This window comes from Ochotona princeps, unplaced genomic scaffold (genome assembly GCF_030435755.1).
Source record: "Ochotona princeps isolate mOchPri1 unplaced genomic scaffold, mOchPri1.hap1 HAP1_SCAFFOLD_148, whole genome shotgun sequence".
Taxonomy (NCBI): domain Eukaryota; kingdom Metazoa; phylum Chordata; class Mammalia; order Lagomorpha; family Ochotonidae; genus Ochotona; species Ochotona princeps.
In genome coordinates, this window is record NW_026697404.1 from 286,701 (window position 1) to 311,692 (window position 24,992).

The 24,992-nt window shown below is 58.7% G+C and overlaps 3 protein-coding genes across 8 annotated transcripts; 2 read left to right on the forward strand and 1 right to left on the reverse strand.

The window, feature by feature from the left end:
* The first annotated feature begins 5,455 nt into the window (after positions 1 to 5,455).
* On the forward strand, positions 5,456 to 6,427 carry LOC131478943 (cytochrome c oxidase subunit 8B, mitochondrial-like). Its single transcript, XM_058659584.1, has 2 exons — positions 5,456 to 5,623; positions 6,265 to 6,427. The coding sequence occupies exons 1-2, from the start codon at positions 5,513 to 5,515 to the stop codon at positions 6,364 to 6,366; spliced, it is 213 nt and encodes a 70-aa protein (XP_058515567.1). The 5' UTR covers positions 5,456 to 5,512; the 3' UTR covers positions 6,367 to 6,427.
* Positions 6,428 to 6,846: 419 nt separating this feature from the next.
* On the reverse strand, positions 6,847 to 15,704 carry LOC101530419 (26S proteasome non-ATPase regulatory subunit 13). Its single transcript, XM_004599196.4, has 13 exons — positions 15,277 to 15,704; positions 14,627 to 14,705; positions 13,072 to 13,106; positions 12,775 to 12,830; positions 12,501 to 12,544; positions 12,208 to 12,294; positions 10,794 to 10,965; positions 9,668 to 9,747; positions 9,461 to 9,586; positions 8,541 to 8,603; positions 7,849 to 7,929; positions 7,536 to 7,652; positions 6,847 to 7,137 (listed from the first exon to the last, which is right to left on the reverse strand). The coding sequence occupies exons 1-13, from the start codon at positions 15,369 to 15,371 to the stop codon at positions 7,042 to 7,044; spliced, it is 1,131 nt and encodes a 376-aa protein (XP_004599253.1). The 5' UTR covers positions 15,372 to 15,704; the 3' UTR covers positions 6,847 to 7,041.
* A 103-nt stretch (positions 15,705 to 15,807) lies between these two features.
* LOC131478942 (NAD-dependent protein deacetylase sirtuin-3, mitochondrial-like) lies at positions 15,808 to 23,607 on the forward strand. Of its 6 annotated transcripts, none has more exons than XM_058659575.1 (7): positions 15,808 to 15,949; positions 18,101 to 18,275; positions 18,915 to 19,050; positions 19,562 to 19,648; positions 21,540 to 21,701; positions 22,086 to 22,295; positions 23,353 to 23,607. In XM_058659575.1, exons 1-7 carry the CDS (start codon positions 15,895 to 15,897, stop codon positions 23,371 to 23,373), a joined length of 846 nt encoding a protein of 281 aa, XP_058515558.1. In that variant the 5' UTR covers positions 15,808 to 15,894; the 3' UTR covers positions 23,374 to 23,607. The 6 variants fall into 6 exon arrangements, with proteins under 6 accessions (XP_058515558.1, XP_058515559.1, XP_058515562.1 ...); XM_058659576.1 differs by having other exon boundaries at positions 18,936 to 19,050; XM_058659579.1 differs by having other exon boundaries at positions 18,093 to 18,275; positions 18,936 to 19,050; positions 19,562 to 19,662; positions 23,353 to 23,606.
* The last annotated feature ends 1,385 nt before the right edge of the window (positions 23,608 to 24,992 follow it).

The following is a 24,992-nucleotide window of genomic DNA, read 5'->3' on the forward strand; positions in this document are numbered from 1 at the left end:
CCTGCCAGGGTGTCCTGTGGTTCAGCCTGACATGACTTGCCTCCAGTCCCGGTTGTTGCTGGCAAATGCTGCAGTAAAGCCCAGCCTACCTGCACCAATTCTGGTTCTTGTGTGTGCCAGCTGCTGTGGTGCAGCCCAGCTTGGCCCTCCCCCAGGTCTAGCCCACATGCCAGTTGACAGGTGTTGTAGCCCTGCCCAGCTCAGTCTGCCCCCAGTCCTAGTTCTCACACTTAGTAGTGGGAACTGCAGTCCCACAAATCTGAAGAATTTATTGCCAGACTCTCCTAATCTGGTTGGTGCCATGGCTCAGCCATGCAAGGTCCACCCCCTGCCCCGACCCTCACTGATGGGTACTGTGGCCTAGCCATGTAGGCAGGCCCCATAGTGTGCTAGCTTGCCATGAGCTGGCAGGCGGTGGGTGATGCTACTGGGCCCAGGGCTCCCACACTGCTCACTGTGTTCACTTGGAAGGGATGTGGGGGAGAGGGCTGGATGAAGACAGAGTTCAAGGCAGCAAGCAGTGATCAATCGCATCAGACACTGGAGTCAGTCTCTTGGGTGGTGTCCATCTGGGGTTGGACAGGCAGGTAACCTTGGCAAACTCATCCTAAAAAACCGAGTTATTGACTTATTTATTTTTATTTATTGCAGAGAGAGGAAGGGAGAAGAGAGAGAGTTAGAGAGGGAGTCCCCAATTGCTAGTTCACAGCATTGACAACACTGGTCGGATGCCAGGAGCTCCATCCAGGTCTCCCTGTGGGTACATTGCAGGGAGCTGGACGGGTGGCCAAGGAGCTAGTGTTAGCATCTGGGCCAAAGCCCCCAGACGTCAGGGTGCGAGCTAGTCAACCCCCAGAGAACGACAAAAAGTCTCGCTGGTAATGCAAACAGCAAACAGAGTTTATTGCGCCAGCATGCTGGGGTCAGACCGCACTTGGGGCACGCATGCCAGCCAAGCCGGGCAGTCGGACCTCGAACTAGCCCAAGACAGAAGCTTATATAGGCCCTTTTGGGATGGGAAATACATCAAAAGTAACAACCTTAGACATATGGCCTTCAGGCACAGGGAGCCTGTTCCGTTCCCATACACTATCTTTATGGCTCATCCCATTCTCACACCCTTATCTTCCTCCTGCCTGGGACCAGAGAAGAATTGCGCCCTTGCCCTCCTGCACCTGGGTTCACAAAGTTGCAAGGCAGCAAAGAACAGATTTACCACTAAAGCAGAATCCTCCCAAAGTCCAGGCACCTCCTGGCCTAGCAAAGTAGCAGTTTTTCAGTACAAAGGAATCTCACACTGCCCAACAATAACATTTTACCCACACTCTAACAAAACCAAAATGTGTCATTTCATGTGATGTAACAGTTCGAGGCCTGTGGTAAACAAACTCTTTGTACCTTCATGATTGCCATCTGTTCCGAGATATTATCAAGCCATTGTTTTTTAAAATGTTATTGCAAAGTCAGATATACAGAGAGAAGAAGAACAAAGATCTTCTGCCCGATGATTCACTCCCCAGGTGACCGCAACGGGGCCGGTGCTGTGCCGATCCGAAGCTGGGAGTCAGGAGCTCTTCCAGGTCTCCCACGCGGGTGCAGGGGCCCAAGGTTTTGGGCCGTCCTCGACTGCCTTCCCAGATAGCGGATGGGAGCTGGATGGGAAGTGGGGCTGCCGGGATATGAACTGGCGACCATATGGGATCCCGGGGCATTCAAGACGAGGACTTTAGCGGCTAGGCCACCGCGCCGGGCCCCATCAAGCCATATCTTAAGGAAAACATTACTTATATTAGGGCAAGCTCCAGGACAAAGGTGGGCAACTAACAGGATGTTTGGACACATTGTGGGTTCAATTGTACTATTGTATGCTTTTAGCTGTGTGTCATTACCTTAAGTTGCTAAAGATGCTTTTACCATAACATGCTCGATCAGTTTGAGGTGTTATACCAGTTACAGGAATCATCTCACATTTGCAGAAAAACAACAACACCCTCAGAAGAATTCTATGAAACATCAGAGAGGTGACTGAGTTCCAAACAATGGGGTGAGGCAGCAATGAGGTGGCCAGAGACATTCTGCTGGGCCTAGCCATGCAGCCAGAAACTCCTCGTAGCCTTCCTAACCGAGGAGTGGTGCTCTTCACACACCCATGCCATCTGACCCAACTGCATGGCTCCCACAATGGGTGTCTGTACATATGGGCAAGGGCTGCATTTTTCCAGAAGTGGCCACTTAGCTGTGGGTTCTCAAACCTGTGCCAGGACCTACAGGGTCCTGATGTACCCAACGCAGGCACACACTCAAGGAGAAACCACAGTTCCCATGTGTGTGTGGCCCTGTGCATGGGTGCCCGTGGACACTGCATGGCCATGTGTGTGTGGCCCTGGGCATGGGTGCCCGTGGACACTGCATGGCCATGTGTGTGTGGCCCTGGGCATGGGTGCCCGTGGACACTGCATGGCCATGTGTGTGTGGCCCTGGGCATGGGTGCCCATGGACACTACATGGCCATGTGTGTGTGGCCCTGGGCATGGGTGCCCATGGACACTGCATGGCCATGTGTGTGTGGCCCTGTGCATGGGTGCCCATGGACACTGCGTGGCTGTGTGTGTGGCCCTGTGCATGGGTGCCTGTGGACACTGCATGGCCATGTGTGTGTGGCCCTGTGCGTGGGTGCCCGTGGACACTGCATGGCTATGTGTGTGTGGCCCTGTGCATGGGTGCCTGTGGACACTGCGTGCCTATGTGTGTGTGGCCCTGTGCATGGGTGTCTGTGGACACTGCATGGCTATGTGCGTGTGGTTTGTGCATGGGTGACCATGAACACTGAGTAGTAGTGTGCGTGAGTGCCCCTGGACACTAGGTGGCCCTGTGGGTGGGTGCCCATGGGCACTGCGTGGTCATAAGCATGGGTGCTTATGGACGCTGTGAGGCCGTGTTCCCGCGCCGCTCCGAGTCTGGACGCCAGGTGGCGCCATCCGCCCGCGAGTGTCCCCGGCCTCGCCTGCGCTGCGGGCTGCGCACTGCGCGTGGCCGCCGGTAGCACCTCGGGACGCGCCTGGGGCGGATGCCAGGCCTTCGGTGCGTGGCCCATGGAGGCAGGCGAGAGACGTGGGCGCCCGTGCGGGCCGAGCCTACCTGGCCCTCTCCCGCACCCCGTGAGCCAACCTCTGTCTCCCAGGTCGCCCCATCTTCCCTTTAGTAGGGAGGGGACAGCAGGAACCCGTGGACAAGCGGTCACGCAGGGACGACCCCGGGCTGCCCCGCCGCGCCCCACTTGGCCCCGGCCTGCTGGGAGGCCTCCCTGCACCGACCACGCCTGGGCAGGGCGGGGCAGGGGTCCTGCTTTGGAGAGGAAGCCCCGAGGCCGGATCAGAACAGGACCAAAGCTGTAATTAAAGGTTCCGGCTGAAAGGATTAGTGCAGGGACAGGGCCGGCGCGGGCGCTCGGACACGCCTCCCCCGGGTCACAGGTTCGTGGGGACTGAGTGAAGGGTGACCATGATGCAGTGTCCTCGACTTTTTAGGGGATTTTTTTTTCCTGTGTGAATTTGAATGCAGCAAGTTTCCCATCCTCAGTTCATTGCACAGAGGCTGTGCTGGGCTGCGTGGTCTTGCCTCGGACCCAGGACTTGGGCAGCCCCTGCTGTCCCCTGGGGGATTGGCTGGATGCAGGGTCAGACGGCTGGGAAAAAGCTGAGTGCTCAAGGTGTCCCAGCTGCTGCAGCAATGCCCTCTATTCGACCTCCCAGCCCTGCTGAGGGCTGGGACAGTGACCAGGGGAATAGGGGCACTGATTCTGAATACAACCCACCTGACCTGGAGACACCAGGAGGGTCCAGGCCTGGCGTTCAGTGCATTTGCTCCAGAGCCTGGGTCCCCCTAAGGTTCGCTCCCATGTGTGGCCCAGGGACCAAGCGTTGGACACAGCCCTGTCCCTGCCCGCAGTGGACTCCATTATAAGAACCAACATAGACGAGCTGGGGGGTCATCCAATAGAAGCCCTATGACCCCATGAGGAAGGGCTGTCCAGGGATAGGTGGGGTGGGGAAGCAGGGAGGGCCAGAACCCAACAAGACGGGGCAGGTGGGCGGGGATCAAGTTGCTCAGGCTTGGAACCTGCTGGAGAGGTCTGTGGGCAGCCAGGATGTGGGGGACACAAGGGCAAGGGGGTACATGGGGGTGCAGGCTGCAGCCTTGACTGGGGAATGGTTATAGGTCATGAGGTGGGTGCAGATTGGTGGCCACAGCTGGGTATCTCAGCCTTCTGCACCAGGCCAGAGGCGGTCTAGAGGGGAAGCTGGAGGTGTGGGGAGTGGGCTCCAGGAGCACACAGCATGCTGTGGGGAGTGTGTGGGGAGGAGGCTCCAGGAGCACACAGCATGCTGTGGGGAGTGTGTGGGGAGGGGGCTCCAGGAGCACACAGCATGCTGTGGGGAGCATGTGGGGAGGGGGCTCCAGGAGCACACAGCATGCTGTGGGGAGTGTGTGGGGAGGGGGCTCCAGGAGCACACAGCATGCTGTGGGGAGTGTGTGGGGAGGGGGCTCCAGGAGCACACAGCATGCTGTGGGGAGTGGAAGAACGCGTCTGGGGAGGGGGCTCCAGGAGCACACAGCATGCTGTGGGGAGTGTGTGGGGAGGGGGCTCCAGGAGCACACAGCATGCTGTGGGGAGTGGAAGAACGCGTCTGGGGAGGGGGCTCCAGGAGCACACAGCATGCTGTGGGGAGTGTGTGGGGAGGGGGCTCCAGGAGCACACAGCATGCTGGGGCACAGGAGCATGCCAAGGACCAGATTTTAATTTTACTCATCTGAGAGGCAGAGCTACAAAGTGAATGAGATTTACTCCATCTGCTGATTTATTCCCCAAATGGCTGAATGCAGACTTTGCTGTCTCCCACACGGGCCCATTCCCCACTGCCAGGTGCATCAGCAGGGAGCTGGGTGGAAGGTGGAACAGCAAGTACTGCAGGCAGAGGCTCAGCCTGCTACACCATGCCACACATCCTCAGAGTTGCTTTCCCTCCCACCTTCTTATTTTTATTGGAAAGGCAAGTGAGATTTTACAGACAGAAACAGCTTTCATCCGCTAGTTCACTCCCCAGAAGGCCACAACAGCTGGAGCTCAGCTAATCTGGAGCCAGGAGCCAGGAGCTGCTTCTGGGTCTTCCACGCAGGTGCAGGGTCCCAAGGCTTTGGGCCGTCCTCTACTGTTTCCCAGGTTCATCAGCAGGGAGCAGAGTAGGAAGTGGAGCAGTTATGCCCACTGGGATTCTGGTATTTGCAAAGTGAGGATTTAGCCATGAGCCACCGTACCAGTCTCATGTCTTTGGTCACACCTCCCGAGGCCCCTTTCCACCAGGAAGTGACCTTTGCCCAGGGAGCTCCCAGCAGGCTCTGCCAGGCCCCATGACAGCCTACGGACAGCTGCAGGGCCTGCCCCTTCCGAGCTATAAAAAGCTGTGGTGACTGTGTGAGCAAGGACACACAGGACACCTACGCAACCTGAGCCATGCTGAGGCTGTTCCCTGTCGCCAGGCTGCTCCGGGCCCCCCTGAGATGCTGGGTGCTCCCCAAGGCGCATGTCTCTGCTAAGCCGGCCAGAACACCCACCTCCCCTGTGGTAAGTGACCTTGGGCAGTAGGGAACACATGGGGGACATCCACAGTGCTAGGCCCCAGTGCCCGCTGGGCCTTGGCGCTATGGCTGTAAAGGCGTGGGAGCACTGGGAGGCCAGGCCCCTCTGGCACCAGCATTGGGTGACGGGGTGGGGCTCAGCGCTCGGGTCCCCACCTGAGGGCACAGAGTGGGGGCTGCTGTGAGGGAAGTGGACCTGGCTACAGGGTGTGCCACCAAGACTTGGACCCAGACTGACCTCCAATTAGAGTCAGGAACAGATGGTCCCCGAGGCAGCATGACGGAGGGGACACTGGCCCTGGAGAGTGACTTCTGCCCCCATCCCAGCTTCCTCAGCGTGGGGTTGGGGAAGAGAAGCTAACAGGGCAACACCACACCTTTGCTGTTGGTGCCCTGCCCAGTACACCTGGTGGCAAGTAACCAGGTGGCAGGGGGCAGGCTGCAGGCAGCCCACCTGCTCACAACACCACAGCAGGCCAGCTCCTCAGAGAGCCCCGGTCAAGGCCAGAAGTAGCCAGGGTGCTGACTATGGAACAGCTACTCCTGGCACACTGAGGAAGGACTGGATGGTCAGGGGATGGGGCCAGGTCTGATGGACTCAAAACAGCTATGTCCTCCTCCCCCCAGGAGCAGGCGGTGGGCATATCAGTGCTGTTTGTCAGCTTGCTGGCTCCTGCAGGCTGGGTCCTGACTCACCTCGAGAGCTACAAGAAAGGCTCCAAAGAATGAAGGCCTCGCAGTACCCCAGGCACCGGACCCAAAGTGCCTAATAAAACTCTGCCCACCTCACCCCTGCCTCAGTGCCTCTATCAAACCCCTCCCACCTCACCCCGTCTCAGCTCTAGTGAGCCTCTACCCACCTCACCCCTGCCCCAGGTCCTCTAGTGAACCCCTCCTCACAACCATCTGTGTGCACCCCATGCTGGCCCCCTTTGCACAACTGGCCCAGCCCCGGCTATCCCGAGCTGGACTGTGTTGGCCTGGGGAGTGTTGGAGCAGGGGGCGTACTGGGCACCAAAGTTGCTGGTGACAAGAGTGAGGTGAGGTGGCCAAATGAGGGTCTTTGTCAGAGAAGGCTCGGGGGAAGGAGTGGGCTGGAGTAGGCCACAGGATGCCTCACACCCTCAGCACAGAACAAGGGGCTGAGGCCAAACCTCCATGAAGCCCTCTGAGGTTCTCATCTCTTCAGAAAGCAGAACCACCCAAGGATGAAGCCACGGCATTTATTATAGGGACACCCCCAAAGACAGTGGGAGACACACAGGCACACAGGTGGGGACGCCCACTTGCATCACCTGAGCCCAGGAGACCCTCCCTTCCTCTGCAGGCTGCAGAGACCCCAGGAGCTTTCTCCCTGTGACCAGCCCCTCTGTGAATGGTCAGGATCCAGCGGCCAGGCGGGCGCTAGGTGAGGATGTCGTGGGCCTGATGCTCCACCAGCATCTCCATGCTCTTCACGTCGGCGCACCAGAACTCCAGGCGGTCCTTCATGCCCTTGATCTAAGCAAGCCAGGGCCCGGGCGTTAGGGCAGCCAGCAGCAGGGTGGGCATGTGCTCACCATGGCCAGCTCTCAGCATGAGGACAGGGAAGGAACGGGCATGGAGAGAAAGCCCACAGGATCACATCGCACCCAACCTGAGGCGGATGTACCTGAGCCAGGCCCCCATTTTGGGATTAAGGCACCGTGAGCTCTGCCAGCTCTTGTAACCGCATAAGCCTTTAAGTGCAGGGTTCAACCCTGCTGACATCAGTTAGCTTCTCAGAAAAGCCTTGGTCCTAAGGAGGCCATGACAAGCACGCCTCTCACCTGATAACACCAGCTTCCGGCCCAATGAGGCCAGCACAGCACGGACAACCCCCGACCCACCAAGGTGACCTGAGGGCCCCGCCACGGCACCTGCTGCAAATCCAGCACTCGAGGCTGCACCCAGGTCATGTGGACACGCCTGTCCACCTCGTCTATACTGCCCTTCACCAGTCCAACAGACAGGGCCTTCATCACGAGCAGCTCCACCTGGATGAGACCCGGACACGTACCAGATCCTCCTCCTGGGTGAGCCCCAACCCGTCCCCTGGGTGAGCCCAACCCTTCCCATGGGTGAGCCCCGACCCGTCCCCTGGGTGAGCCCCAACACACAGCAGGTCCTCCCCCTGGGTGAGTGCACAGCCCCTGCAACTATGGTAGCAACATCCTGAGTCAAGAACCCTACCTCGTTGACTGTGATTTTAGCACTCTGGGCAATTTCTTCAAAAGTAAGCTGTCTGTGATTGGCAGGTCGTGTGAAAGTCATCTGGAAAAAAATACCATTTGTTAACCTGTTTGAAAATACTTGTCTAAGTAAAAACTCTCAGACAAATGAGTGGTAAGGATACTTTCAGTTACACTTGCTCTGAAAATACCAGTCATTTTGTTAGGACTCACAGTCGCATCTCCTTTTTAACAACAAACTGCCAAGGACCCAATGAGAAGGTCTGAACAAGAACCTGAGGCCCCCAGGAGCCAGAGGACCTGTGGCAAACCAGAAATGTGGGCCATGTGCTCCAGTCACTGGGGAGGGAGAGGCATGTGTGTGAGGAGCAGCTGTGATGGAGGGAGAGGCGTGTGTGTGAGGAGCAGCTGTGATGGAGGGAGAGGCGTGTGTGTGAGGAGCGGAGGAGCGGCTGTGATGGAGGCACGTTGTGCAGCTCGTTCGGCTCAGATGTCAGAGAAGGCTGGCTCCAGGGCCCCTTTGTTACGAGCTGATGGAACAGAGCAGGTGCTAGACAGCAGGACTGGACAACCAGAGCAATGGCATCCGATGTGTTTCCACCCAGGCAGGACAGAGTTGGAGCCGGTGGCTTCCAGCTGCCCCGGGCACTCGTGCGAGGCTGCCGTGTGGACAGTCAGGGGAAGCCCGCCTACCTCCATAAGGCACAGCAGCTGGATCTTCCTGAGGAGCTGGGCCTCGTTGGCCGCCAGGTCGGGCTGTGGAAGAATAAATGGCGTTTGTGCTTTTTAGTTTCCCAGCCCAGACAGAACAGGAAAAATGAGGCAAGTCCACACATTTCACACGGCAGAGCCCAGCAGAGACCAGAGGCTGCTCTCAAGACAGGGAGCCTGTAGCATGGGATCACTCGGGAAGAATGGATGCTGGCACCCGGAGCCCTCCACAGGGCGCTGGGCTAGTGGAGCCCGGCCCTGGACACACCCTGAACTCTGGGAACTGCTCGGAATGCAAGCAGCAAGTCCTCAGCTGCCAAGGGAATGTGGCTGGCAGAACCAGGACACCTGCTCTGTGAAATCAAGTCTGCTTATAGGTTGTTCAAGCTACTTGGGGAACCAATACTTGCTCAGAAACAGACCAGAACTGGCAGCCTGCACCAACAGGAACGGACCTCAAGGACTGCGCCTCACCACTCCTGCCCCTTCCGAGGGGACAGACAACTTCCTTCTCCTCCTTCAGAGACTGACACAGTCAGACAACAGTGCAGTCTGGCTGGAGTGGGTTTCACACCTGCTCTACTTCCTTGGGACAGCACAGCAACAGTAACACAGCCGTAAGTACTGACATGGTAACATTCTCGTGCTAGCTTCCTCCTTACAACTACAGGAATAAATAAACTCACCATTAGGACTCAGGTCCTGCAGGGTCCCCAGCCCTGTGAACACGAACACCTGCCCAGGATAACACAGGATGCCAACTGCTTCCTGTGCCCTGCGCATCCCTGGCCACTCAGCCCTGAGGTTTCTGCTGGGACCCCAGAGCCCTTGTTCAGCTCTGCTCCCAGCACAGAGCCAGCCTGTGAAGCCGGCTGCGCTGTGGGCCTGCAGGGGGAGTTTACCTGCTGGCCCCACGCAGCCCTCAGCGTCTGGAATTGCTCCACGTTGCCACTGTTGAAGGCATAGAGGGTGTCAATCAGCCACTGGCGGTCTGTGTTCCTCAGCGACTCCAGCACGGGGTGCATGAGCTGTGAGGGTAACGCTGATCAGCCGGACAGCCAGTGTCCCGGCAAGGGGGCGGGGAGGACATGAGCCAAGGGCTAACTTACGAGCTCTCCAAAGTTAAAAACTCCCTCGCCGAGGAGTCCGGCAAGTCCCAGTGTGAAGGCTCGCTCCTGCTGCTCGGATACTACGGTGACAAGGTGGTTGGTCACAGACCAGGCCCAAAGCTCCTGCAGTTCCTCCTCACACAGCCACCACCTCCCAGCAGCTCCTATCACATAGGCTCCCCTGCACAGCCTTGACCCTGGCTGGCCATATCTGATGGCATGGGTGGCCTTGGACCAACCAGGACCACACAAACACATACACAGACGTGGGCTTGGGGGACACAGAATGTGTGTCCTGTTTCTCCCTGCATGAAAGTCTGCTTGCCTTGACCGCCCGCCCACCCAGCCTCTGTGAGCCCCTCTAGAACTCGGCTGCTCCCACAGAGTTCTCCTCAGAACTCTCTGCTCCCACACAGTGCACCCCTCCTCCTGCACTCAAGCACAGTGGCTGCTCCCCACTCTTTCCTGAGGCACACAAATCAGAATGGCACCAACAGGTTTTGGTCTCCTCAGCGTCAAGAGTGTACTGACAGGAGTATCCAAAAGATGTTGAAAAGTCCTTTTCATTATTATGACTTAAAGATTAAAAGCAGGACTTATAGAGAGATCTTCCCTTCAATGGTTTACTCCCCAAATGGCCACAGTAGCTACAGCTTGACTGATCTGAAGCCAGGGGCTTCTAGGTTTTCCTTGGGGTTACCGGGGCCCAAGCCATTTGGATGGTCCTCTGCTGCTTTCCCAGGCCACAAGCAGGCAGCTGGATTGGAAGTGGAGCAGCTGGGACTTGAACCAGCACCCATAGGGGATGCTGGCACCAGGTTTTACCCAGTACACCATAGCACTGGCCCCTCTAAATTTTTATTTTCCAAACACATTCCACATGCTGTTCCCCAAATCCCAAGTCAACAAGAGGTTTCTAACTTATTCCCACAGGTCTGTGATATCCTTCTCAGAAGCAGGACCTCAGGTATAGGGGTTCTGTGAGCCTGCACCCCGCAGAGGCACAAAGCCTGATGCAGGTGGCAGGAATGCCAAGGAACAGACATAGCCTGGGCCAAGGGCAAGCTCACACACACTGCTCCACCTCTGATGAACTGCAGAGGCACAGACCCTGATGGGGCGTCACCTGGGAGCTCCTTGACGTCCACACAGCCCAGGAAGCGCAATGCATCTTTGTAATAGGACGCGTGGTTCCCGACTGTCTGGTAGTACTTGCTGGAGAGATCGTAGAAGCGGCTGTGAACGGACGTCACGCCTGGGAGGTTACTTAGCATTTCTTCAACATCCTCAATGGTTTCCTTAAAAAAGACGTACTTATGGGTCTGCTGTGATGGCTCAATGGTTAAATCCTCACCTTGCAAATGTGAGGATCCCATACAGGTGCCAGTTCCTGTCCTGTTTACTCCACTTCCCATCAGCTCCCTGCTATGACCTGGGAAAGCAGTGAAGGATGGCCCAAGTGCTTAGGACCCTGCATCTGTGAAGGAGACCTGGAAGAAACTCCCAGTTCTTGGCTTCAGACTGGCTCAGCTCTGACCCTTGTGGCCATTTTAGGGAGTGAACCATCAGATGGAAAATCTTTCTGTTTTTCCTTTTCTCTAAATCTGAACCTTCTTTACAAAAACATAATTTTTTTTTCTTAAAGCGGAACATATTTATCCATTTTTAAATCAGAGAGAGGAGAGATAGACCTCCACCTCCTATGGTTCACTTCTCAGGTGGCCACAATGGCCAGGGCTGGGCCAGGAGCATGTCCTGGGTTTGGACCATCATCCCTTGTTTGCCCAGGCCATAAGCAGGGAGCTGGATCCAAACTGAAGTAGTAGGGAGCAGAAGTGGGGCCCATGTGGAATATTGGAACCACAGGTGAGGATTCGCCTGCTTTGCCACTTAATTCGCTCTAATCTAAAAAAAGAAGAGCCAGGCCAATAGTGATATTATTGCTAAAGAAAAATTAAACCTAAGTCCCTTTAACCAACTCAGTTCAACAGATACCTGAACACATTAAACTGCACAGAGGACACAGAGATTAAATGAATGACTCTGATCAGCAGGGACTCCCAGACCCAGCAGCAGTGTGTGTCTACACTGAAGACCTGCCTGTGTGTGTGTGTCTCTACACTGAGGATGAGATGTTTTCAGGCAACAAGAACACAAAGCCCCACAATCCAGTGGCCTTGTCTCCACAGGGCAGCTGAGAACACACACTGTGTCACAGGGACATCAACACAGAGCTGGGTGGTGGCCAGGCCGACCTAGCTTGGACGAGCAGCCTGGCCAGTGCGAGCAGGCCGACCAGCTGGATGAGCAGCTGTGGACCCCAGGTACTCCCTGGACAAGGTCGCAGCTACTGCACCGACAGCTAACCTGTCCATGCTGTTGAACACACACACATGCAAAGAGCCGAAGTGGGAAGCAGCATGGTGCGATGTGAGCTAAGGGAGCATATTAGCATTTCATCTGGATTTTAAGTTTTTGAAACAGGTTATTCTTTGCAGAACACACACAAAGACAAACAAAGCTGTACCTGGTATGCTCACCTTTGTCACCTGTAGGTCCCCAATGTTTAACTTGAGGGCACCAATGGCTGTTTTACACAGGATCACTGCTTCATCGCTACTTTTTACCTGAAGATGAGAAACACAAGGCAAACAGCTCTGTGGCCGGCAACTGACTGAGCAACCCTGTTCCATACACACCGATTTCCCTCTAAGGCTCGCACGTGGTCCTAAAGCAGCTGCTGCGTGCTGACATGACCCTCTAAAGGTGTGCGGTCACACACGACATGCAAATCCCACCTATGTGGAGATGCACAGCTCCACTTTACACCTACCTTCTCCCGAGTCTTCTCCAGGAAGGTAAGAGCCACATTAGGGTCTAGAAAAGAAAGAAGAGTCAGAAAAGCCGCAGGCTCCCTGCCTGCCTCCCCACCAGGACACGTCTGGGCAGGATGGCCACTGGGGTCAGACTACTAAATACCATGAACACGGCAGCAGAATCTCACAAGCACCATGCCTACCTTCCAGCACAAAGTTTAAGTCTCTCATTCTACTAGATCATTCTACGCACATTGGGGTCTACTCCTTTAAGGGCACAGTGAGACTTACCGGTCATCTGCCTAACCACGTGAAGAATGATCTCCACCAGGGACAGAGGATTCACCCTGAAATAGACCAGCCTGAGGTTAGGAACCCCAATATGCCCACCAGGGACAGAGGGTTCACCCTGTAACAGACCAGCCCAAAGTCGGGAACCCCGAGGGTTCACCCTGTAACAGACCAGTCCAAGGTCGGGAACCCCAACACACCCACCAGGGACAGAGGGTTCACCTTGAAACAGACCAGCCTGAGGTCAGGAACCCCAACACGCCCACTGTCAAAGGGGGAGGCCGGAGAATGCATTACCTGTGTTCAAACTCACTGATGAAGTTTTCATAAAGCTGTGGAATGAAGCACCGAGAATTACTGCATGTTTCATTCTGCAAAATCAAGATTCTAAACCCTACTTACTTACTTATCATTTATCTGGCAGGCAGAGACAAAGAGCCCCCACCTTTGGTTCACCCTTAAATGTCCATAATGGCTGGCTTTGGCTGAGACCAGAGCCAGAGACCAGGAATGAAACCACGTGCATGGCAGGAACCCCCACCTGGGCTATCACCACTGCCTCCAGGGTTTGAACTGGCAAACAGCTGGAACTGGGCACCAAATCCAGGTGCTCCAGCAACTCCTGCCCACGAACCATTTGGAGCTGCACGCAACAGCATGGCATGCATGCTCCTGCAAGCAATTAGTGAAGAGCCAGAACCCACCAGGTTCTCTTTCCAGCTGAGACAATAATGCGTAACTCCCAAAGCCCCCCCCCCCCGACAGCAACTCCCGATTGGCTCTCCAGGCTCCCTGATCAAACAGGCCACGGGCCTGAGGCAGTCACAGAGGGCTGCAGTGGGTATGTCAGCAAGCACTGCGTCTGTGAGAAGAGGCCATCACAGACACAGAGAACTTCAGAGCGTGGACACAGGGCAGGCAGGTGGACCAGTCAGAGGCAGCTCCAGCAGCGGCAGGAACCATTCCCAGCAACCAGAGGGTGGACACTGGCTGTGAGGCAGTGGGCCTGGCATGGGGCAGGGCCATCCAGCAAGACATCACAAGCTGAGTTCCGGCTGCTTTGCTTCCAGCCCAGCTGCTCGCTGACGCTTTGGGGAAGCAGGCGACGTCGGGCCCCAACACTACGCAGGACACCCAGCAGAGCTCCAGGCTCCTGGCTTCAGCCTGGCCCAGCTCTGGCCACTCGGGGAGTAAACTAGTGGATGAAAGACTTAATGATCAGGTTCTGCTAATATGCCTTTCAAATAAACAAATGAATCTTAAGAACAAACAAAACCAAACAAACGCCACACGCTGTTTCAGCACAGTGGGGAATAGTCAGCGTTCCCCAGTGGCCAGGGGAGCAGAGTACGGAGAACACCACAAGTGGGCAGGGTTTTAAGCAGCCAGGCCAGGGGAGCAGGCTGTGATCCCCCCCCATTCACCAGCTGACCAGCTGGGATGCTGACTAAGGTTTGATCAGAGAGGTTCTGGCTGGGGGACATATCCTGTGGTTACAGGCAGGGTCCTGGGAGCAAGCAGCGCCCAGTGAGAAGAGGCCCCCACGGACTTGGTTCCCAAGATAGGACAGCAGGCACAGGGCCCGTCATACAGCAAACAACCACAGCACCACCTCCCTCCCCGATGTGGCCCCATGACTGCCCTGATGGATGGATGCATGCGGCCGACCCTGCAGCAAACCTGCCTAAGACAATGTCATTATGTGCTCCCAGAAGGGCTCTTCCCCTCTAAGTCTCCCCAGTACATTCCACAACAGGAGGACACAGGGAAGGCCATAGAACAGACCCTAGACACTAGAACAAGCGTGCAGCCTCCACAGCAGGTCAGTAGCCACTGCTCAGCCAACACTCACCTTAATGAGGCCATCTCCCTGGGCAAAGCACGGGTCTTGCACGAATTCGAGCACCTGCAGGGTCAGCTGGTGCCACAATCTGAAACATACACGGTCCGTAGGCCTGTGCAGGGCGCCGGGCATCTGCCTGTCCCTCACTGCCAGCCCCTGCCCCTGCCAGCGCTCAGCACCCTCCAGCCCCACAGCCCTGCCTGGCACCCAGCACCCCATCCCTGCCCGGCATGCAGCACCCTACAGCCCCCCGGCCCTGCCCAGCATGCAGCACCCTCCAGTCTCTCAGCCCCTGCCCGGGACTCCTCACCTCCAGCCCCCTCCCCCCGGCCCTGCGCGGAACCCTCTAGCCACACGTCCCTGTCTGCTGTCCCTCACCATCGGCACCTCCTGCCCTGTCCAGCACCCTCTAGTCCCCAGCCCTGCCCGGCACCCAGCATCCTCCAGTCCCCAGCCCTGCCCGGCACCCAGTACCCTTCAGCCACCGGCCATGCCGGCACCCAGCATCCTTCAGCCCCCGACCCTGCCCGGCACCCAGCATCCTTCAGCCCCCGACCCTGCCCGGCACCCAGGACCCTCCAGCCCCTGGCCCTGCCTGGCACCCAGTACCCTCCAGCCCCTCGCCGTCTCAGCGCCCGCGTCCCCGAGGTGGCGCTCACTTCTTGGTGTACAGCTCCTCCAGGCGGTGCCACACGGCGGCCTGCCCGGGGCCCGAGCTCTGGCTCTGCTGCAAGAAGCCCGGCACATCCTTCATGGCGATCGGTGGCGGAACACACAGGCCCGGGCTGGCGGAAATGCTCGATCACTTCCGGCGCCGCGCAGCGTGGGGCACACCGGGAGCGCTGGCAGGTCCTGGGACGCCCGTTGTCATGGCAACCGCGCGCCTGCGCGATCCGGACTCGGTGTGGTCCGCGCCGTGTCCCGAAGCCAGAGAACCGGGCGCCTGGGCGGGGCGTCGGCCGACCGCGACCACAGAGCCTCCCGCCGCCTGGGCGGGCTCGGGTCACACGTCGCGAACGCTCGCACAGGGCACAGCCACCGGAGAGCCGCCCCTACCCGGCGGCCGTCTCTTCCGGGACGCGCGGGGACCCGGCCGGCAATGAGGGGCGGGGCCAGCGGAGGGGCGGACCGAGGGAGCGGGGCGGGGCCAGCTAGCCTGGAGGCGGGAGGGGCGGGGCGGGAGGGGCGGGGCGTAATCAGAACCTCGCCAGAGCACGTGATCCCGAAGGTCGCCCAGGACACGTGATCCCAAAGGTCGCCCAGGGCAGCGGAGGAAGATGGCGCTCTGGGGCCGGTGTGCTGTGGCTGCGCGCAGGCTGTGGGGCCTGGGAGGTGAGATGGCCGGGTCGGCGTGGGTAGCGGAAACGGGGTAGGACGTGCAGGGGCAGGACGAGCGTGCGTGTCCGGCGAGCGATCGTCCTGCCCTCACCCTGGCTCCACCTCGTGTCCGCACCCTCCCTGTCCCAAGCCTTCTCCGTGGGGTCTCTGACACGGCTGTTTGAGGGTTTATATCGTCGTGTTCAGTGCAGGATCAGACCTTCAGTGTGAGAGAACCATGCCAGTGCGGATGACACCTGCTTAAGCGTCTTTCACTGTAGGGCAGGAGGAGGAGACCTGGTGCAGGGGGAGACCTGGGGCAGGAGGAGACCTGGAGTAGGAGGAGACCTGGGGCAGGAGGAGACCTGGGGCAGGGGGAGGAGATCTAGGGCAGGGGTAGACCTGGTGCAGGGGGAGACCTGGGGTAGGGGGAGACCTGGGGCAGGAGGAGACCTGGGGCAGGAGGAGACCTGGGGCAGGGGTAGGAGGAGACCTGGGGCAGAGGGAGGAGGAGACCTGGGGTAGGAGGAGACCTGGGGCAGGAGGAGACCTGGGGTAGGAGGAGACCTGGTGCAGGGGGAGACCTGGGGCAGGAGGAGACCTGGGGCAGGGGGAGGAGGAGACCTGGGGTAGGAGGAGACCTGGGGCAGGAGGAGACCTGGTGCAGGAGGAGACCTGGGGTAGGAGGAGACCTGGGGCAGGAGGAGACCTGGGGCAGGAGGAGACCTGGGGCAGGGGTAGGAGGAGACCTGGGGCAGGGGGAGACCTGGGGCAGGGGTAGGAGGAGACCTGGGGCAGGGGGAGACCTGGGGTAGGAGGAGACCTGGGGTAGGAGGAGACCTGGGGCAGGAGGAGACCTGGGGTAGGAGGAGACCTGGGGTAGGAGGAGACCTGGTGCAGGAGGAGACCTGGTGCAGGGGGAGGAGGAGACCTGGTGCAGGGGGAGGAGGAGACCTGGTGCAGGGGGAGGAGGAGACCTGGTGCAGGGGGAGGAGGAGACCTGGGGCAGGGGGAGGAGATCTAGGGCAGGGGGAGACCTGGTGCAGGGGGAGACCTGGGGTAGGGGGAGACCTGGGGTAGGGGGAGACCTGGTGCAGGGGGAGACCTGGGGCAGGAGGAGACCTGGGGCAGGAGGAGACCTGGGGCAGGGGGAGGAGGAGACCTGGTGCAGGGGGAGGAGGAGACCTGGGGCAGGGGGAGGAGGAGACCTGGGGCAGGGGGAGATCTAGGGCAGGGGGAGACCTGGTGCAGGGGGAGACCTGGTGCAGGGGGAGACCTGGGGCAGGAGGAGACCTGGGGCAGGGGGAGGAGGAGACCTGGGGCAGGGGGAGGAGGAGACCTGGGGCAGGGGGAGGAGATCTAGGGCAGGGGGAGACCTGGTGCAGGGGGAGACCTGGGGTAGGAGGAGACCTGGGGTAGGGGGAGACCTGGTGCAGGGGGAGACCTGGGGCAGGAGGAGACCTGGGGCAGGGGGAGGAGGAGACCTGGTGCAGGGGGAGGAGGAGACCTGGGGCAGGAGGAGGAGTTGGAGGAGACCTGGGGCACCCAGGCCTGTCCCTCTTGTCCCTCTGCCCTTCCCCTTGCTACCAGACTGTATATTCCTGCTCCTGTAGGCAGGTGACTGGGATAGTGAATGTGCTGCTCCCCCTCCCCTGGGTGATGTCGTTCCCCAGTGAAGGCACTGAGTGGGGTCTTCCGTGGCACTCGGCGTGCTCTCAGTGAGCTCTCACATGGGGGATGTGTGGTTCTTATGGTGGACACATGGTCCTCCATGGTGGATGTGTGATGTTTCTCCATGGTGGCTGTGATCCTTCCTCATGGTGGATGGATAGTTCTCCGTGGTGAATGCTGGTCCTCTGTGGTGGTTGTGTGATCCTTCCTCATGGGTGACGGGTGGTGCTTCTGCATGGTAGATGTGTGGTCCTTCTCTGTGGTGGACACGTGGTCCTTCCCTGTGATGGATGCGTGATCCTTTTTCATGGTGCATATGTGGTCCTTCTCCGTGGTGGATGTGTGGTTGTTCCTCATAGTTGACACATGGTCCTTCTCCATCGTGGATGTGTGGTGGTTCTCATTGTGGGAGGGTATATTGTGCTGGTCAGCCTGAGGTCAGGGGCCCTTGCACAGTGGCCTCTGCCATTGGGCCTTGTGCTGTCAGCACTGCAGGTGGTGGAAAGCTCCCACCTCTGGTCAATGCATCAGCAATCTCTGGGAGCCCAAGAAGTTCTGGGAAGTTCTCCTTGCAGGATGTGGCTGGACTGATTCGCTCTGGAGCCTGCCAGCGTGTGGTGGTCATGGTGGGCGCTGGCATCAGCACCCCCAGTGGCATCCCCGATTTCAGGTACAGCTGCCATTCTGATGCCCTTGGTGCTGCTGCCATGTTCTGCCCTGCCACACCCTGCCCTGCCACACCCTGCCCTGCCACACCCTGCCCTGCCACACCCTGCCCTGCCACACTCTGCTCTGCCACACTCTGCTCTGTCACACTCTGCCCTGCCACACTCTGCTCTGTCACACTCTGCTCTGCCATGCTTTGCTGTGCCCTGCTATGCTTTCCTCTGCCACAGCCTGCCCTGCCACACCCTGCCATGCCCTGCCCTGCCCTGCCATTCCACACCCTGCTGTGCCCTGCCACACCTTGCTGTGCCACGTCCTGTCCTGCCACATCCTGCTCTGCCCTGCTATGCTTTGCTCTGCCACGCTCTGCTATTCCACACCCCGCCCTGCTCTGCCACGCCCTGCCCTGCCACGCCCCGCCCTGCTCTGCCACGCCCTGCCCTGCTCTGCCATGCCATACTCTGCCACGCCTTGTTGTGCCATACTCTCCTTTCCCATACTCTTCTTGCCTGCCCTCTGCTGAGCTTAGAGTTGTCCCCTCTGCAGGTCTTCAGGCAGCGGCCTCTACAGTAACCTCCAGAAGTACAACCTGCCCTACCCTGAGGCCATTTTTGAACTCGAGTTCTTCTTTCATAACCCCAAGCCCTTCTTCATGTTGGCCAAGGAGCTGTACCCAGGGAAGTACAGGCCCAATGTCGCCCACTACTTCCTCCGCCTGCTGCATGACAAGGGGCTGCTTCTGCGGCTGTACACGCAGAACATTGACGGGCTTGAGAGGGGTGAGCTGGGGGCTAGGCCTCACTGAACCTCTTAGGGGTCTCCCCAACCTCCAGGGTGTGCCCACCTCAGGGCATTTAGGGGCCACTTTTCCAGCATCCCTGTGGGCATGAGTTCTGCTGAGACCCCACTGCTCGGTGCCACCTGGGTTGGCTCCCGGGAGGGTGGGGCTGCCTGCCTGTTTTCAGCACTTCAGTCAGGGCAGACCTGGGGTGGAGGCCTGTCCTTGCCCTCCACTGTGGTCATGATTTCAGAAGCCACCATGTGTCCCGTTCCCACAGAGAAGCGTCTCTTGGTGGGTGGGGGCATGGGCTCATTTTTGTGTGACGCATGTGTGGCTAGGCATGGCCCTTACTGTCTCAGATGGCTTGGTGCCCAAGCTCTGATGGCCTCACCCCACGTGAGGGCCCTCAGTGGCTCGTGGGGAGTCCCCTCTGCTGACCCAGGCAACCTCAGTGGCCCAGAGCCCTGTGCGTCTTGCCACCACTGCACACAGTCTCGGTTGCCTTTCAGCTTCCGGCATCCCATCCTCTAAGCTGGTGGAAGCCCATGGGACATTCGCCTCTGCCACATGCACTGTGTGTCGGCGCAGCTTCCCCGGTGAGAACTTCAGGGTAGGTTGCTGCTGCCTCCCTGTGTGGGGTGGATGCTTTTGCCTCCAGCTAGGGCCTCTGTCCACCCTAGCATCCCCTCGTGAGAGGTTCTGTGCAGGCACAGCCACAGGCCGTGTTCATACTCCCTGCATTGGCCCTGCACTCAGCAGTGCACTGAGGGGAGTCGCTTGGCTGTGAATTCTGCTCCGTTTGTGGCTTTACGGAGTGACTGCCCTCCATGGGTCGGTGAGTGTCCTGCAGGGCGGTGTGGGAAACTTGTGGGCAATGCACATGTCCCCCAGAAGCACCAGCTTGGCAAGAACCCTCTCACTCGTTTATTGTCTTGAGCGGAGTGTTCGCTCACAGTTCCCCATTTAGCATGTGCAGTGACTGTGGTGTGTGGGGCGTGGGCATGTGCAGTACCATGTAGTGTGTGGGGCGTGGTATGTGTGTGTGGGCATGTGCAGTACCATGTAGTGTGTGGTGGGGCGTGGTGTGTGTGTGGGCATGTGCAGTACCATGTAGTGTGTGGGGCGTGGTGTGTGTGTGTGGGCATGTGCAGTACCATGTAGTGTGTGGGGCGTGGTGTGTGTGTGGGTGTGGGTGGGCATGTGCAGTGCCATGTAGTGTGTGGGGCGTGGTGTGTGTGTATGTGTGTGGGCATGTGCAGTACCATGTAGTGTGTGGGTCATGGTGTGTGTGTGTGGGCATGTGCAGTACCATGTAGTGTGTGGGTCATGGTGTGTGTGTGTGGGCATGTGCAGTACCATGTAGTGTGTGGGGCGTGGTGTGTGTGTATGTGTGTGGGCATGTGCAGTACCATGTAGTGTGTGGGGCGTGGTGTGTGTGTGTGTGTGGGCATGTGCAGTGCCATGTAGTGTGTGGGGCGTGGTGTGTGTGTGTATGTGTGTGGGCATGTGCAGTACCATGTAGTGTGTGGGGCGTGGTGTGTGTGTGTGTGGGCATGTGCAGTACCATGTAGTGTGTGGGGCGTGGTGTGTGTGTGGGCATGTGCAGTACCATGTAGTGTGTGGGGCGTGGTGTGTGTGTGTGTGGGCATGTGCAGTACCATGTAGTGTGTGGGGCGTGGTGTGTGTGTGTGTGTGGGCATGGTGTGTGTGTGGTGTGTGGCATGTGCAGTACCGTGTGGGGTGTGTGTGGTGTGTGGTGCGTGTGTAGCTGTCGCCTGCATTGTGTGGCATTCTCTACGTACTCACCCGTGGCTCCTTGGTCCCTTGCTGCTGGATGAGGGTGAACTGCAGGTTGCCCCACCCTGGCTGTGCCTCCTGTGTGTCACCTGGGTCCCTCTGCTCTGGTTTCCTGTCATGGCCACTGCGTTTTGTACTTTTCCACGTTTAACCCACACTTTGGCTGCCCTGTCTTTTCTCCGCCCACTGAAACGAAGGGGGTGAACCAGCAGGAGAATCTGTCCTTTGTAAATCTGTGTTTCAAATAAACCTTTAAAGAAACCTTTAAAAAATGCCACTGGCTGTGAAGGACTGCCTCTGAGAGCCAGGGTCTGAGCTCCTCTCCTGCGCAGCTCACCCGGGTGCAGCAGCGTGCACACAATGCCATACCCACGTGGATGTTGGGGCTGCCGTCAGCATCAGCCAGCCATGAGGCCAAGTTGAATGCCACCCAGGGCTGAGGCCAGCCACTGCCAACCCAGCTACATTGAGGGTTGGTCTGTCCCCTGTGTGCCACTGGGGCCGAGTACTGTCAGTGGTGTCTGCTGAGGCGCTGGGGACAAAGTCATTGGAAACTCGCCCCATTGCCCCTGCTCCCACATTCAAGGTAGGTGGCTGCCACTGGGGCAGCCGGTCTTGGGGTCTGTGCGCTGGTCTCGCTTCTGTGAGTGGCTCATTTCACAAGGCATTGCCTGCCTCTCTGTGGTCCAGGTTGACGTGATGGCAGGCAGGGTCCCCTGCTGCCCGGTCTGCACAGGCGTGGTGAAGCCTGACATTGTGTTCTTCGGGGAGCCGCTGCCCCACAGGTTCTTCTTGCATGTGGTGGACTTTCCCATGGCGGACCTGCTGCTCATCCTGGGGACCTCACTGGAGGTGTGGGGGCTCAGCTGGGCAGGGAGGCGTTGGGGTGCTTCTGGCCTGGAGGCAGGAGGTGGCTCTGGGTGTGGGGTAAGAAGGGTGGGGCCTGCGCTGGGAGATGGGTGCCATGCCCGAAGCAGTGATGACCCTATCAAGGGACACGTCCAGGGCACAGGGACCGGTGGGACAGGAGATGGCATCACAGAGCGTATGGCTGGCGGGAGGGTAGGGAGGGGGTAGGCGGGTCACTCTGATTGGGCAGGGGAAGTTTGGTTGCAGAAAAGAAGTGATGGCTTTGTAACATAGGGGGTGGCTACTGGCCATGGAGTACCTGCTGTGCCTGTCTTCCAGGTGGGGTTTTGGGATGCACACTCTGTCCCACCAATCACTCTCTTCCAGGTGGAGCCATTTGCTAGCCTGTCTGAGGCTGTACGGAACTCGGTGCCCCGAGTGCTCATCAACTGGAGCCTGGTGGGGTCCTTGGCCTCTCATCCACGCAGCAGGGATGTGGCCCAGCTTGGGGACGTGGTGCATGGTGTGGAGGAGCTGGTGGATCTTCTGGGTTGGACACAGGACATGCGGGACCTTGTGCAGCAGGAAACAAGAAAGGTGTGACTGCTGTGCAGGGCTTGGGTTCTCCATGGTGTGGAGGCTGGGGCCTGGGGTCTCCTTGGTGTAGAGCTGGGGCCTGGGGTCTTCCTGGTGAGGAGTTGGGGTCTGGGGTCCCCTGGTGTGGAGCTGGATGACCCGAGGTCTGGCAGGCAATGCAGGTCAAACTTAAAATGGTTGATGTTTCCTGCACCTTGTGGGGGGCTAGGCTTATACTGCGGAAGCTTCTAGATGCAGTTTTGAGGCCACAGATCTGCCTCCTGCCAACTGCCAAAACTTATGATCTTGAGTGGAGTGGCAGAAAGCAGTGAGAGCCATGGGACATGTGGGCTTGGCCCTGAGGGTCCTGGTCAGAGCTGTGGGGCACGTGGGATTGGCCCGAGGGTCCTGATCAGAGCCGTGGGGCTCAGGGCTGTTTTCTGTGATGGGTGGTGTGACACTGTGCGTTCATCAGATGGATCACACCTGCTGTCCTGCCCCAGTCCACTACAGCACAGCACAGACCAGCACTCTCCCCACCTTCTAGCTCAGCCTGTGTCTTACCCAGAGTGAACCTAGCAACTGCTTGGTTACTGAGGAGGTGAGATGGACTTTGCCATCCACATACGGCCCTGCTACCCTCAGTTCCAGGATTCCAGTTTATTCCTGAACTAGCTGAGGGCCTGGATGTAGGTGCCATTTCTGTGGGATGGCAAGCTGGCTCAACAAGCAGTAGGGACCCTGGTCAGGCCAGTTCACAGACCTGGGCGAGGGGAGCGTTTTCCCAGCTCTCCTGGTCCTACTAGGGAGGCCTTAGAGAAGGTGCTGCTGCCACTCTGGCTCCAGAATTATGGATGTTGGTTTCTGAGCTGTCCACAGAGGAACCCCTCCTCCTATGAGGAGAGCCAAGATGTAAACCTGTGTCTGAGTGGGCAGAGGGTCCCCAGGACTGCCACTCTGGTCACACCAGGGGGCCACAGCACCTGCTATCACACATCAAATCTCAGCTCCATCTCTTCCCGAGTTTTGAGACGGCCCAGCAGTCGCTCTCACTGTCCATCTCTCCCCTGTGCCACAGCTGGATGGATTGGACAAATAGGACGTGGGCGACTCACAGGAAGCCGTGAGGACTGGAGCAGACATTGGCCAGACAAGCGCATGTGGTCCCTTCTGCTGAGTCGCCTGGAGCTCTGTGCTGACCACCAGTGTGGGAGCTTCGTCCTGGTGGTAGATAGAGCTGAGCCAGGGACCGAGTGGCTCTTGGTCCTAGGGGTCTGGATCTCCTTATTGGCCTCCCTGTAAGTTACATGCTTTGTGAATCAGACAGTAAACCTCAGCCCGAGTGGACGTCTGTTGTCACTGTTTCCTGGGGTCAGGGTGGGAGACAACAGAACAGAGCCCCTTTGTCCAGGTCAGCACAGCTCGGAAGCCCTGTTGCTGCTGTGGGGAAAGGCCACGGACAGTTCAGCTATTATTCCCAACCACCAACATCCAGCCCTAGAATTGTCTCGTGCCTTTGTTGATATCCTGACCCCAGGGCTGTGGGGCACTCACTGAAAGCTCTGTCCTGAAGAGGTAGCCTGGCCTCACAGCGTGGCAGCTGTACCCTCACCTGTGCTCACCTCCCTATGTGAGCTGTCCCCCATGCTCACCTCCCTGTGTGTGGGCCGTCCCCCGTGCTCACCTCCCTGTGTGGGCCGTCCCCCGTGCTCACCTCCCTGTGTGTGGGCCGTCCCCCGTGCTCACCTCCCTGTGTGGGCCGTCCCCCGTGCTCACCTCCCTGTGTGTGAGTCATCCCCCGTGCTCACCTCCCTGTGTGTGAGTCATCCCCTGTGCTCACTCCTATGTGTGTGAACCGTCCCCCGTGCTCACCTCCCTGTGTGAGCTGTCCCCCGTGGTCACCTCCCTGTGTGAGCTGTCCCCCGTGCTCACCTCCCTGTGTGAGCTGTCCCCTGTGCTCACCTCCCTGTGTGAGCTGTCCCCCGTGCTCACCTCCCTGTGTGGGCCATTCCCTGTGCTCACTTCCCTATGTGAGCCGTCCCCCATGCTCACCTCCCTGTGTGTGGGCCATCCTCCGTGCTCACCTCCCTGTGTGGGCCATCCCCCATGCTCACCTCCCTGTGTGTGGGCCGTCCCGTGTGGGCCGTCCCCTGTGCTCACCTCCCTGTGTGAGCTGTCCCCTGTGCTCACCTCCCTGTGTGAGCCATCCCCTGTACTCACCTCCCTGTGTGAGCTGTCCCCTGTGCTCCCTCCCTGTGTGTAAGCTGTCCCCCGTGCCCACCTATGTGTATGTGAACCGTCCCCCGTGTTCACCTCCTATGTGTGTGAGCCATCCCCTGTGCTCACCTCCTATGTGTGTGAGCTGTCCCCTGTGCTCACCTCCCTGTGTGTGAACTGTCCCCCGTGCTCACCTCCTGTGTGTGTGAACCATCCCCTGTGCTCACCTCCTATGTGTGTGAGCTATCCCCCTGTGCTCACCTCCCTGTGTGTGTGAATTGTCCCCCGTGCTCACCTCCCTGTGTGAGCCATCCCCTGTGCTCACCTATGTGTGTGGGCCGTCCCCTGTGCTCACCTCCCTGTGTGTGAGTCATCCCCTGTGCTCACCTCCCTGTGTGAGCTGTCCCCTGTGCTCACCTCCCTGTGTGAGCCATCCCCTGTACTCACCTCCCTGTGTGAGCTGTCCCGTGCTCACCTCCCTGTGTGAGCTGTCCCCTGTGC